Source organism: Chelmon rostratus, chromosome 10, assembly GCF_017976325.1.
Source record: "Chelmon rostratus isolate fCheRos1 chromosome 10, fCheRos1.pri, whole genome shotgun sequence".
In the NCBI taxonomy this organism is placed as follows: domain Eukaryota; kingdom Metazoa; phylum Chordata; class Actinopteri; order Chaetodontiformes; family Chaetodontidae; genus Chelmon; species Chelmon rostratus.
This window is the reverse complement of record NC_055667.1, coordinates 25038581-25051629: the sequence shown is the minus strand read 5'-3', so window position 1 is coordinate 25051629 and position 13049 is coordinate 25038581. Positions and strand designations below refer to the sequence as shown.

Sequence of the window (13049 nt, the reverse complement as noted above, 5' to 3'; positions counted from 1 at the left end):
CACGAGAAAAATCCTCCCCATGCCTTTTTTTGTTCCTTACGTTCCCTTTTTGAAGACCACAGTTTCAACCTCAGATCTGTAAACGTCATAACTTCAGCCAGTGAAACGTGAACCAAATATATAGAAATAAAACTCTTCAATAATTTAAAATGTTAGAAAGTAAACTATTCAAATTAAAAATTGACATCACACAACAGAGATAAACAAAGGAACAGTTTTTTTGTTGGGGGGGCAGGGGCAGGGGGGTGACAGTAATTAGCCACTGGTTAGCTTGCCTGCTAGCACAGGGAACACAACAGCATTGCAAAGTGAGCACTATCAGTTCACAGAACAGCCCATTTATGTGTAATTTTTCATCACATTTTTTTTTTTGCCTGACCAACAGATTTTGCCAAAAGGAGCGGCGACGTTTGGAGTAACACAGGTAAAAGACCAAGAAAGAGAAAAGTGAAAGCAGGGTTGACAGGAGCGATACGTGGAAATGGTCCAGCCTTCATACAGCAGTGTCATTTGAGTCTATGTACAATACTACTGTGTGTAAAAGATGCATGCATGTCAACTGGAGGTGACCCTTCCAGAGGATTCTACGCTAAGCCATTAAGATCTCTCATGTCAGAGCTCGCAGTTCAGACCTCTCAACGCCATCAATCTTCCCTCCACCCAACCTCTGATATGAGGAGAAAGACGTTACAGAAAGAATGAAATGCTTTTGAAAATCGCCAACAACAAGTAATAAATTCACCTCTAATGATAATAGTTAAGACATGATTATACGGTAAATTCTACAATGGAATGAAAGACCATATCAACCCTGCTTTTCGGTGACAGAGAGGAGGAGTGCGAGTATTTGAACAGTGTGTGTGTGTGTGTGTGTGTTTGTGAGCATTTATGTGTCTGAACATCAAGAGAGAGAGGGACGTAAGGAGAAGGAGGCAAACGGCTGAGAGCAGGCAGAGCCCAGGAGTGCACCTCCTCTGCCGCGCTCACGCTCCCCACCCATCTGCTTTCAGAGGGCTGCTCGGGCAGCCCCCGCCCTCTACAACAGGCTCTGCCGCCTCTTTTGCCCCTTTTCGCCCCGCCTCCTCTCCCGGCCCCGCCCTCTCTCGGAAGCCCCTCTACCGCTCACTGCTCATCCTCCCCGAACACGTCGTTCTGTTTGCGCTTCATGTTCTCAAAGTCAAAGTCGCTCCCGGTCATACGTTTGTAGATGTCCTTGATGTCGTTGCAAGTGGTCTCGAAGTGAGTGGTGGCATCATAGGACCTTGAGGCGAAGACCTGGCAAAGATAAAATAACAGACTGAGAATCTGCAGCTGAGCTAGCAGCTCTGTGAGGCTGCGTTTCAGCACAGCGGTACTTGAGCTCAATGCTAACAAGCCCACAGTGACAGTGCTGACCTACTGATGTTTAATTGTTTTATGTTTTGTTACTTTAGCTCGTTGCATGCTAACTTCACCAAGCTAAATGCTAACATGCTCACAGTAACTGTGCTGACCTACTGATGTTTAATTGTTTTATGTTTTGTTACTTTAGCTTGTTGCATGCTAACTTCACCGAGCTAAATGCTAAAATGCACACAGTGACAGTGCTAACCTACTGATGTTTTAGCTCGTTGTGTGCTCACTTCACCAAGCTAAATGCTAACATGCTCACAGAGACAATGATAGCCTACTGATGTTTAATATTTTGCTACTTTGGCTCATTGCAAGCTAACTTCACCGCGCTAAATGCTAACATGCTCACAGAGACAATGCTAACCTACTGATGTTTAATGTTTTTTTACATTAGCTCATTGCATGCTGACTTCACCAACACTAAACACAAAGCAGAGGCTTTGTTTCATTAATTGGAGATATTTGAGCATAAACCAAACATTTACAGCAAATGTTAATTTTGTCTTAAGAATTCATCAAGTAGATTTTAAGCTAGTTTTATCAAAACTTGTCAACCTCATGGTGGTGCTACAGGAAAAGTCACTGTAGGCTTCATCCTCTGAGGACCATGAATGTCTGTAAAATAATTCCAATACATACTGGTCCCAGTTAGCATACTGGTTAGTTTTTCTCAGAACTTAGCTTTTTTATAGTTGCAACGTTGTTCTGGAAAAAAATCTCTTACCTGGCTCTCAGTACCATCATCTGTGGGCTCATAAAGGTCACTAATAGCCACAAACCTGTCAAAACAAAAAAAAAACTTCCATTAAGTAAACCTGGTTATTAATTAAAATGTTTTGCTAAGTTTTACATCATGCTTGTTTGTGAAACCATAAGTGCTTGAAATGCTGACTTTTGGTCGATGGGCTCCAGCAGCTCCAGGGCGGGCTCTATCTCAGCCTCGGGCTCACTGGTTTCCACTGTGGTGCTGACGATGGCGATGTACTTTCCCTGGGCTGCCACGTTGTGAGCATATGAGATCATGCACACATAGATGTCTGGAGAATTGACAAAAGAGGACAAGAAAGTCAAATCAGTTACCTAAAACTGCATTCACTGATTTTTCTTTTTTGGCCACTTGGGGGCAGTAGAAACAAACTGTTCTCATAACATCTTCTTATGGCTAAGGTGTTAGCAAACAGTTGCTTTTTTACCTAAAATCAAATCAGTTATATTTAACAGAAGCTGATTTGTTAGTGACAATGATCCGTACCTGAGTTGCGGTTAACCTGATTCTGAGGAATGATGATCTGGCAGGAGTTGGCGTCATTGGTGTTTTTGATGGGGTGGCTGAGGACGCAGATCACGCGGATCACCTGGCCCGCCTTACGGACGCGGTCTGGGATGTAGCTGGGGTCGCAGATGAGCTGCTTACAACGAGCCACCTGCAGCAGGAAGGACACGGAAATGAACAAGCGGCATTTTGAAGGACTTTTCCGAGTGAATTAACGAAATTATGTTGTTAAATCTGCATAATCATGGATGATAAATCAGCATGGCCGTACCTCGCCCTCAGACTTCACTCCAACCACATGGCCACCCTCCATCACTATCTCATCCACTGGTTTATTCAGCATGTATGTCCCTCCATAGATTGCACTCAATCTAAAATGACAAGTGAATAAGACCTGTTAAATCATGGAGTGGATTAGTATTTCTGCATTTATTATTAATATAGTAACATGGATATAAAACACGCTAAAAATAACCTGGCAAATCCCTGTGGCAGCTCTCCCAGACCATACAGGGGGTAGAGGTAGGGGCTCTTCCCATACCGGGCCAGAGATTCACTGTACAGCTTGATACGATTGATCGTCTCCAAACAGGGAACATCAAGATAGCTGAAGAAGAAAACAACAGAGGAAGAAAATAAATATGCAGAAATAATGTGACGCCGCTAATTCACAGATAAAAAGTTCATCTTAGTCTACATACAGTTCTGTTAAAAAAAAAACATTGCGGAGTTTTCAGGTTAAAGGTACGCTATGCAGGATTTGTCGGCTGCTGTTTGTAAACACACCATCCAAAGTTGGCCCCTCCTCCTAGCGAGAGAGAGAGAGAGGTGGCCGAGCGAGCTGCAGAGTGAATGAGAGAACACAGCACTGAAGCAGAAATACAACTTTATTTGTCATTGTATCATGACGGTGACGTTCAAATGCACAAATAAACACACCTCCTGCGGGAAGGAGGCGCATTGCTGGATTCTGTGTGAATGCATCCCACTCTGCCTCGCTGCTGTGCGTGCGAGTGTGTGTGTGTGCATGTGTGTGTGTGTGTGTGTGTGTGTGTGTGCAGCCCCGGCCCGCCCTCGGTCTAACAGAAACACACACCTGCAGCTCTTCATACGCCCGCGATGCAGACATGAAAGCAGAGGAGACAGAGACAGCAACATAACCTGGTCTCTACGTTTTTATAGAGTCCTGCCCGCAAACCCTGCCCGCTGTGATTGGCTGGGAGCTTCACACTCACTGCCCAAAGGTTGACACCCAGAAATGTCCCAAACACAATAATAAGGCAATAAGGCAGAGGATTGGATCTGTGTAGATACATACAGCACCACACACCTAAAGGGGGTCATAAGTGATGATTGAGAGGGATTATTTTTGTATGAATTGTTTTTTTAGGAACATCCTGCAGAGTGTACCTTTAAAAATGTAACTGTATGTGACATCAGGCAGTCAGTTCCTACACTGAAGTTTTATTAAACCTTCATTAGAGCATTTATTCTGTAGCTAAAATCACGTCCGACACTGTGCCGTTGCTCTTACTCGTCTGTCCTGTAGAGGGCCAGGGCGTGGCCGGTGAAGTCAATGACATCCTGGCCGAGGTCAAACTTCTTGTAAACATCCTTCATCGTTGTGGTTTTGGGGTCCACGCCCTCGAAGGTCTTGGGGTCATTCTCATCGAAGTTGGCGACAAAGACTAAGAACTTCCGAAACCTTCGCTTCTCGAACATCCCCATCAGATCTGGACATTCACACAGAGGCTTTAAGCTGAACGATCCGCGTGATTAAACGCGATTTAAATACTCTAATATTTTGCTCATTGACTGTGATGAAGACACATTCGAGCGGCTTACTTGAAGCTAGTGCCTCAGTCTCGGTCGACGGCACCTTGTAGATCTTTCCTCCTTTGTAGACGAAGCTTCCCTCCACTACTTTAAAGTCCAGGTATCGTGTCACTTCTGTGTATAGCAGCATCTTCACAAGCTGACCTGCAGTCAAACACACACACACACATACACAGGTTACATCTTATTGTGCAGCATTCAAGCAATCAGACATCCTGCTTTGACAGCATCAGGACACAGAATGCCACGTCACCTATGATCCTCATTATGAATACTAATTATCACATAATCATCCTAATCATCTCCCAAGTCTATGATAAGTGATGCCAGAGGGTTTTATGGCGACATATTCGTCCCTTTATGTTCTCAATGAGTGACGTGGGACTGACCGTTGGCCATGAGAAACTTGGGGATGAGGTCAACGTTCCAGTCCCGTCCTCTGCCCATGGACTCGGGCGGAGTGTCTGGAAGACTGAAGCGCTTGTACAGCTGTGGAAAAAGACAAAAAAACAGAAACATAAACTCCATCCTGTGAGGCTGAAACCTATGAAGCTGACAGAATCTGAGGCATTAAGAAGGATATGGCAGCGAGCAAATGAAGACAATAAAAACAGCAGCTGATGCACTGGAAGTAAAATGAGGGACATAAAATATATTGATTGGTTTTACAGGTCCCAGGAGGCCTTTACCTCCTCCAGAGGGGTGATGGAAGAGCTCTCGCCGCCATAGTAGGGGTTCCTGTCCATGTGCAGAACCTTTTTTCCGTTCACAGACATGATCCCGGACAGAATGCACTCCTGCACAAAACAAGATTTAATGACATCAATTTGAAAATGAATAAACATGAAATAAAAGTGACTCAGGGAGGAGGTCTCTCAAAACGAAAGAGAGATTTAATAGAAGTCATAATGGGAAGTTGAGAGGTTTTGACATAAAGCTGCAGGGAGGACAGAAGGAGCGGTGTACGCATGCGCGGCAAGCTCGTTTCATGTATCCACAATAATAATAATAATCATCATTATCATTATTATGATTCTTATTAATATTATTAGAATGCGCAATCTTAATACGATAACCGAATGATGTTATCACAACATAAGATTAAAATCAAATTATTATGGCTCTGCGTTGACAAAGGATATTTGATACCTTTAATAAAACTACCAATATGTCGACTTTTACGCACGCGAAAATCCAGATTAATCTCTCCGGACATGTGTCCGCCGTATTTCTGACGCACTGGGTGTGATAAGTGGGGGGAACTGCGGCGACAGAAGCGGCAGTGAAAGGCTCAGTCATTTAATAAACCCGTGCTCAGGCCTGCGCCAACCTCAGGATGGAGGCCTGTCTGTGCGAAGAGGACCATGACACACTGTGGGGTTACGCCTAAAAGATGCTCCTGGGTGTAACACAACACTGAGCCGCCTGTGAGGGGGTAAAAAATACCCCGCAGTCTGCAGCGACCTGTCGTGCACAAGCAGGTCGGCTGGTACATCCAGCGACGTTTCTGAAGCGCATCTAATATCACGATTTTCTAATGTCACAGGCGCACAGGGATGCAGGAGGCTTTCACTTCTGGGCTCGGACAGATGGAGGATAGCGGGCCTAGTCTGGCTCAAATAATCCCGTGAAAGCTCGCACAATCAATCTTCTTTGTCTCTGCGCAAAGCGAATGAATCTTGATTACTTACTGTGAGTCCGGTGCCCAAAACGATCACATCATATTCCTCATCCATGTTGTATCACCGCCTCTCCCGTCTCGCCCTCTTTTTGCCTTAAGAAATGAAGGGTATTGAAGGAAAGAACGCCGGTGAGTCCACAAAACCGGGGATTCGGCTCCCTTTCTCTTCCCAAAGTGCTTTAAACGGCTCGTTCAAAGTTAAATTTTATTTATTAATCATTAGGCTTTAATGACTAATGGAATAAACTGTCCACACTGTCACCGGCGAGGACGACCAAAGATGGCCCTGATCATGGAGCACTCTAGAACAATATTAGTGCGCGTCTGCAAATAGTGCGCATCCTCCTTCTCTCTTCCCATCTCGTCACACAATGGACTCAAACTGAAAAGCTGACTGTACCAGGAAACCCCGCTCTGCGCTGGCTTCATCGAGCGGTTATACACATGTTGCACTTCGTGTTAGAGTTTGGCTTGAAGTTTAACATTTTTTTTGCCATTTTAAGTACATTTCGTCCAAGTCTGTGCGGTCTCTATTTTCTTTTCTATCCTTCGTTTCCAGTTGTAGGCGCAGCGTTGCGTGGATGCAGGCAGTGGTATCCCTCCGCCGCCACAGCTGTGTGGATAGGAGTTGCTTTCACTAACTGACCGCACGCAGGCCTCTCCGTCCAAAAACTACTCAAAACTTTACTTGTGTGTTTTTATGTTTTCGTGTTGATAAAAAGCGTCGTGTTTGGATGATGAGTTATGATGGCAAGAGTCGTGAAATGCCCAAATGTAAGCGTGTGTCAGCACCATGGACAGTTGCAAGTGTAACGTTACTTGTCGTTCGTGGACAAAGCTCAGCGTTCAGCTTTATACACGTCACATGTCTGTTTATGGCACAGTCAGTATTATGACAGCCACTGCAGTTTATTGTTATAACACCTGTCATTGCGCTAAGCACTAAACTGAAGTACAAACCAACTAGCATTAGCATTGTAGCAGCGGCTCGGACGGGAAGGTCGGAACAGCTAATGATAGCCGCGTCCAGACTGGGAGGAATAAAACAGTTGTTCCGTTTTTGATGTGACCAGAGCAAAGCAGCCACAGCTGCAGCCTGTCGTGGCGGTGAGAGGCAGCTGTGGGCAGGGTAGGAAGGCTGGAAGAAGCAGGAAGTCCTTTCTTTAGCGCTGCTGCACATGACTGTCAGCTGGTTTGCGTCACGTGACCAGAACTTTGCGGAAAAGCTGAACGAAAATGGCAGGTTTGAGGCGCCCGAGTCCACTGCGAGTGATGGCTTTTATTGCCTTTTTCGTCGCCCTTTTCGCTACGGGGAGCTCCACTGCTCAAGTTCCAGTTCTGATGTGGTCCAATCACGGGTAATATTTCATTTTCATTATTTATTTGTAACGTAAGACTCACTTTAACGGCCAGCACTGGCCAGCTGTCTATCATGTTAATGCTAACACTTAGCAACTCAGCTAACTGAGTTCCTACTTCTATACAGACAAGACTAGTCGGCCGACCTAGCTAAAACTCATAGGCTAAAGTGTACAAACAAAATACGTCGACGTTTGTTTTGACTTTTTTCAGTCGATAGAACAGCCTGAACAGCTAATATCTAACGATTAATGTAGCTTCTACACATACTGAAATGACCCAGTGAAGCCGCGAGTTAGCGTCTTTGTTACACACGTTGCAAGTGTCATAAACAGAATTTATTTGCACCTTTAAACTTAAGTACAGTGGTTGCTCAAAGGCATTAACACTACGGTTTTACTACTCAAACCACTCTACTACTTTATTTTATGGAGACATGACAGCTTTATTTATTTAGTTTGCATTTGCACAACTGCTACTCTACATGTGTGTCTGCATTCGTGACTAAATACTTGAAATAAGCCTGAATGAGAAATTAAATATAAAAACACGGTTTTTATACTGACACAATCCCCTTGGTGTTTGACTCTCATGGAAACACAGAAATGTAACATCATGATGGTCCTGATGTGATGTTTGTGGTAATGTTCTGATAACTGCAACACACTTTCAAAGCAGTTGAGAACAGCTGTATGAGTCTGTCTGTCTTTATCTTTCCTGCATGTGTAGCTTACCACCACAGGCCTCACCTGCAGCTGGTCACATCACATCCAATGACCAGTTCGCTGCCTACCTCGACTCTGCCTTTGGCTCTGGCCCCCACACTGTGCTGTTGTTTCTGCAGGACAAGGTCAGTCCCTGAGACATGAAAACTACATTTCTGCTCTGCAGCAAACGTGGTCACTGTATGTCACTAAATACGTCAGCGCTAAGGGTGAAAAGTGTTGAGGACAAAGACTCGGCTTCTACTGTACAGTCAAAGATTCTCTGAGACTTTTGTGGATTTCATAACATCGATTAGAAAGCTAATACTTGGATATGGGAGTTTTGTAAAACGGGGTAGTAATGAGTCATGTGTCGTTGCACTGCAGACCCATGTGACACAGTCTTCTCATGGTGGTATGACAGTGAGCTTTGGCATTACTTCCCCTATCACAGTTCCTCATTAACGCATGGTTCTGGTTTGGTCTCCGCTGTGGATGTTCATTGTTGTGGCTGATTAATGAGCTTGATGGATGCTGTAGTTGCATTTCAGTTTTCGTTGTGTAAACATACAAGTATTTCTTCCACTTCTCATGTAGGTCAATTGTGATGTCTTACTGTCTTTTTTTGTGTTCAGTTAAGCAAAGATGACTTCACCGTCTTTGGAGGAGTATTTGGAAACAAGGATGATAGTGCCTTTCAAAACCTTGAGGTGAGTTTTTATAACTCAAACATTAGTCCCAGATTAATGATTTTGTCTGACTAATAATATTGACAATTCGCTCCGCCCACTCCTCTTCAGGCTGCAGTGCAGTCGTCTTCCTCATCAGTGACGCTTCCTGCATTAGAGTGGTCAGGCTCCTCTGCCATCCTGGCTATGCTGCAAGAGAAGCTTGGTGTCTCGCCTCTGCTTGTAGACGCAGACACTCTGTCACATCTCAGCATCAACGCGTCTGTCAGCAATCTGCTGCTCATCAATCTTCCATATTGTACCAGGTAAGACTCGAGTTCTGCAGCACATCAGTGATTACAAGTATTCCATTTCTATCTGGGTGAAATTGAACATTTTTACTGTTTTGTAGCTTTCACAAGCCTTGCAAAGAAGTCCTGAGTGACAATGGTGAGTTGTTACTGTTTTGGAATTTCATAGTGTGAAATCATCATCATCATTTTGGTCACTGTGTAGTTATAATCATGCACAGTGGATGAATAAAGTGTGTTTTGCTTTCAACAGATGAGATTATTGGGAAAGTTCTGAGTACCATGAAAGCCAAAAATGTCCCATACACTGCGATATACACGGGACTCCAGCCATCACGAGTAAGATTTTGGAACTGGCACACACAAAAGTTGCCACATCATGTACCAGAACTATAGTTTTTGTAATAATATCTATTCTTACCCAGCACATGTCATATGAAGACAAAATGCATTAGAATTTTAATTTTGACCACTTCTTTGACAGGTGATCGCAGAGACATCCACGTCTAACCAGCCCGTCGGGCGATCATTGCTCCAAGCAGTTGTGCCCGATGTCAAACCGCCCGTCATGTTCAATGCATCCGGAGGTCCTTGCATAATGCTTTGGGCTCAGAATCTCAATGTCAGCCTCTCATCTACTTCAGAGTGGATCGACCTTGCTGCACAAACACCTTCCCTGACAGGATCCCTGTGTAACAGCAGTAACTCACGGTGAGATGACGAGCATGTTCGCGTTTGTTATGCCTGTTGACAAGAGAACTTCAGTTTTGTTTTCTTTAAAGGAAAGAAATCATTTTAAATGTATTCTTCTTTTCTCACTTTAGGCTTGTCCTCAGTTATGCGTCAGGCTTTACACTAAGGTAAGGCAGCACATTGCTCATTTAAATGAATAGTTGGACATTTTGGAAAACTCACCTTTTCTCTTTCTTATATCTGTCTTTTTTTTTATAATTCAATTTTTTATTGTATTTTCATTATTAGAACAGACAAACGAACAACAAACACAACAGACAAAATGGAGGTCAAATAGTATTTTTTAAAAAATAAAAAAATAAAAAATTATCGAGAAATAAAAATAAAACAGGCAGGTAAGTAAGTAGATAAGGCAGGTAAATTAACACATTGGTCTTATATCTGTCTTTTAAAAATTTTGTCTGTCAGCAGCTGGTTAGCTTAGCTTAGCACAAAGACTGGAAACAAAGGAGAACCATGATCCAGCATCTGTCTGAACGTAACAAAGATACTCAGTAATACATTATATCTTTGTATCTTCATTTAATCAGTGCAACAACAAAGGTGTAAAAGTTTCTGCAGGCAACTAACAGATTCTCCAGGAAGTCACTGCACGTGGCCAAGAAATAGTCCTGCCCATAACCCCTCGTAAAACCACAAACTGTCATTTTTACACTTTTTGTGTTGCTGGAGCGAGAGTGCTCAGTCTGTGCTGACCAACAGCAGGGCTGTTGTTACAGGGTGTGAACTGGTATTTGGAGAGTTTGTGACCTGCTGAGGTGCCCATGCTAACTGTGTGTGTGTGTGTGTTGAATATCCCCAAACAAGATTAATAAAATGCTAGAATTAAAATTTAACTGTAAAATTTGATTTAGATTAAACAAACTATATAAAATGTCAATGAGCGAGTTTTAAAGGAGCTGGCAGGCAGATTTCATTATGTTGGCCAGAGTCAGGCTCCCTGTTTCCAGTTATTATGCTAAGCTAAATTAACCAGCTGCTGAATGTATCTTCATATTCAAGTCCCAGATATGAGTGTGGTGCAGGATTTTCTCATCTAATTCTTTGTAAGGTGACAAATAAGCATATTTCTGAAAATGCCCAACTGTTTCTGCTTTAATCATCTGTTTAAAAAACAGAAAACTTGGCTTCAAATATGAAGTATTTCTCTGCTATGTGAATTATTTGTGACCTAATAACCATCATCTTTAGGTATTATTTAAGAGTTAAACACTCAAGAACTCAGCTGCTCTGTTTCATCGTGTTTTCGGCACCTTCAATCTTTGAAACAGCTAAATCGCTGTCTCGCCTCCTATTCTTCAGCGTAATTCACCTGCCAATGGCTTTCTCTTCTATTATATATTGAATTAGTTCAGTGTAAGTGTGTTAGGGTGGTGCCATGTGTTGCAGACTGTCTCAATCTTTCGTCTTTCTACCATTGGAAGAGGCAGCAATTTTGAAATCCTGTATCAGGAGTGTAATTTATTGAACAGATTAATTAGTAACAATAAATAACCAGTTGTCACAGTTCTAGCTATAAGTACTAGTCTTCTACATCAATATGCTGTCATTAAAATACTCTCTCTTCTGTTGAACTCCAGTTTTTTCATGAGTCAGCGGTTCTATCCTGTCTCTGCACGGAACTGGTTCACTCTGGACTTTGTGCAGCTACAGTCTAACGGTCTAACTGCATCTTTCATCGGGAGCCGGAGCATCTACGCCCCTGCAGAGTATTCCTTCCACTGCCAGTCCGTCAGCAGCTTCCAGGATACTCTGCTCGTGCCAAACAACACCAACCAGAACACCTCGCAGTGGAGGCTCAATTTTATCGACTTCCAGGTATGACTATACTGCTGCATTTACGTCCTGCCACTCAATATTCCTACAGCAGTGAATCCAAAAATGGGGGTGTGTTTTTTTCATACAGGTGTCTGCTTAGTCTTTTGATTGAGTGTTTAATACATTTCATTTCACGGTGCAGATTCAGGGCTTCGGTTTGGCCAACGGAACAGATTTCTCCTACGCCAGCGACTGTGCGGGCTTCTTCACCGCAGGGATTTGGATGGGGCTGCTGACCTCATTGCTCATGCTGTTCATTTTTGTGTACGGTCTGCACATGATCATGCAGCTGAACACAATGGATCGATTCGATGACCCCAAAGGTCCATCGATTTCAGTGCCTCAGTCGGAGTGAAGCCCTCCAAAACACGCACACTCCTCAGTCTTCAGGGCCTCCTAGATTGTGGACCCGGCAGAGTCCCTCCTTGTCTTGAGGCATTCTACATTTGGGCCTGAAGATATTTTTCTGTCAGATTGAACTTCTCTCTGATGATTCTCTCCTGTACCTTTCTTTAATGAATCCTTCGGCTGCTGCCTTTGGGGTGCCGTTGCCTCGAAAGGCACGTTCCATTTCATCTCCCGACAAGTGCCAAAATGGATGCGCCTTTCATATGAGCTGATTTTGAGTGCATGTGCTAAAAGATGTTTTTGTGCCACTGTTGGCCAGACGCAGAGGATATCTTCCCAAAAACAATTTGCAATAATTCCTCATACCAGAGAATGCCTTCTGCGCCAACATGAATGTGTTTGCTGGATGCTGTAGGACCGTTTCAGACCTCAGTTCTTACTTTATTTTTCCAACTCGACTTTAATTTAAAGACTACTGGTTATGGAAGAAGTGCCTGTATATAAAGACTAGAATGCTGTTTGTGATTGTGTCCTGAAGTGTTGCTGTTTCCTGCATTTAGTTCTGTTCTCGCGCCACAGACAAATCCCACACAAGTGCTTTTCAATCCGTGAAAAATGTTTATTCAATAATTAATTTATTTATGTAAAAAATAATGACTTTCTCTAACTTTAGCTACGTTTAAAGTTTACTGGCTTCAGGTTCATAAATGTGCCTCAATTCTGCTTTTGCCAAACGCATTGATGTGCAGTTGCCTTGATATGTGCAAAATAAAGATTGTAAAATGTTATTTTTTAATTGTGTTGCTTAACATTTAAACCACCTACAAGGGGACGCCTCCTGTCTGCATAATCTATGCGTCAAATCGGTTGCCATCGTTACAGCGAGTCAAAACACGAGTGGAGACG

At 43.3% G+C, this 13049-nt stretch overlaps 2 protein-coding genes across 2 annotated transcripts; one reads left to right on the top strand and one right to left on the bottom strand.

Moving 5' to 3' along the window:
• Positions 1-326: 326 nt before the first annotated feature.
• On the bottom strand, positions 327-6495 carry gdi1 (GDP dissociation inhibitor 1). Its single transcript, XM_041945635.1, has 11 exons — positions 6193-6495; positions 5191-5298; positions 4891-4990; positions 4511-4645; positions 4200-4398; positions 3141-3272; positions 2937-3036; positions 2645-2816; positions 2285-2429; positions 2117-2171; positions 327-1275 (listed from the first exon to the last, which is right to left on the bottom strand). The coding sequence occupies exons 1-11, from the start codon at positions 6235-6237 to the stop codon at positions 1123-1125; spliced, it is 1344 nt and encodes a 447-aa protein (XP_041801569.1). The 5' UTR covers positions 6238-6495; the 3' UTR covers positions 327-1122.
• A 798-nt stretch (positions 6496-7293) lies between these two features.
• On the top strand, positions 7294-12917 carry atp6ap1b (ATPase H+ transporting accessory protein 1b). The gene is made up of 10 exons (XM_041945714.1): positions 7294-7540; positions 8271-8391; positions 8881-8955; positions 9046-9239; positions 9326-9363; positions 9478-9563; positions 9709-9935; positions 10049-10084; positions 11558-11795; positions 11938-12917. The coding sequence occupies exons 1-10, from the start codon at positions 7419-7421 to the stop codon at positions 12148-12150; spliced, it is 1350 nt and encodes a 449-aa protein (XP_041801648.1). The 5' UTR covers positions 7294-7418; the 3' UTR covers positions 12151-12917.
• The last annotated feature ends 132 nt before the right edge of the window (positions 12918-13049 follow it).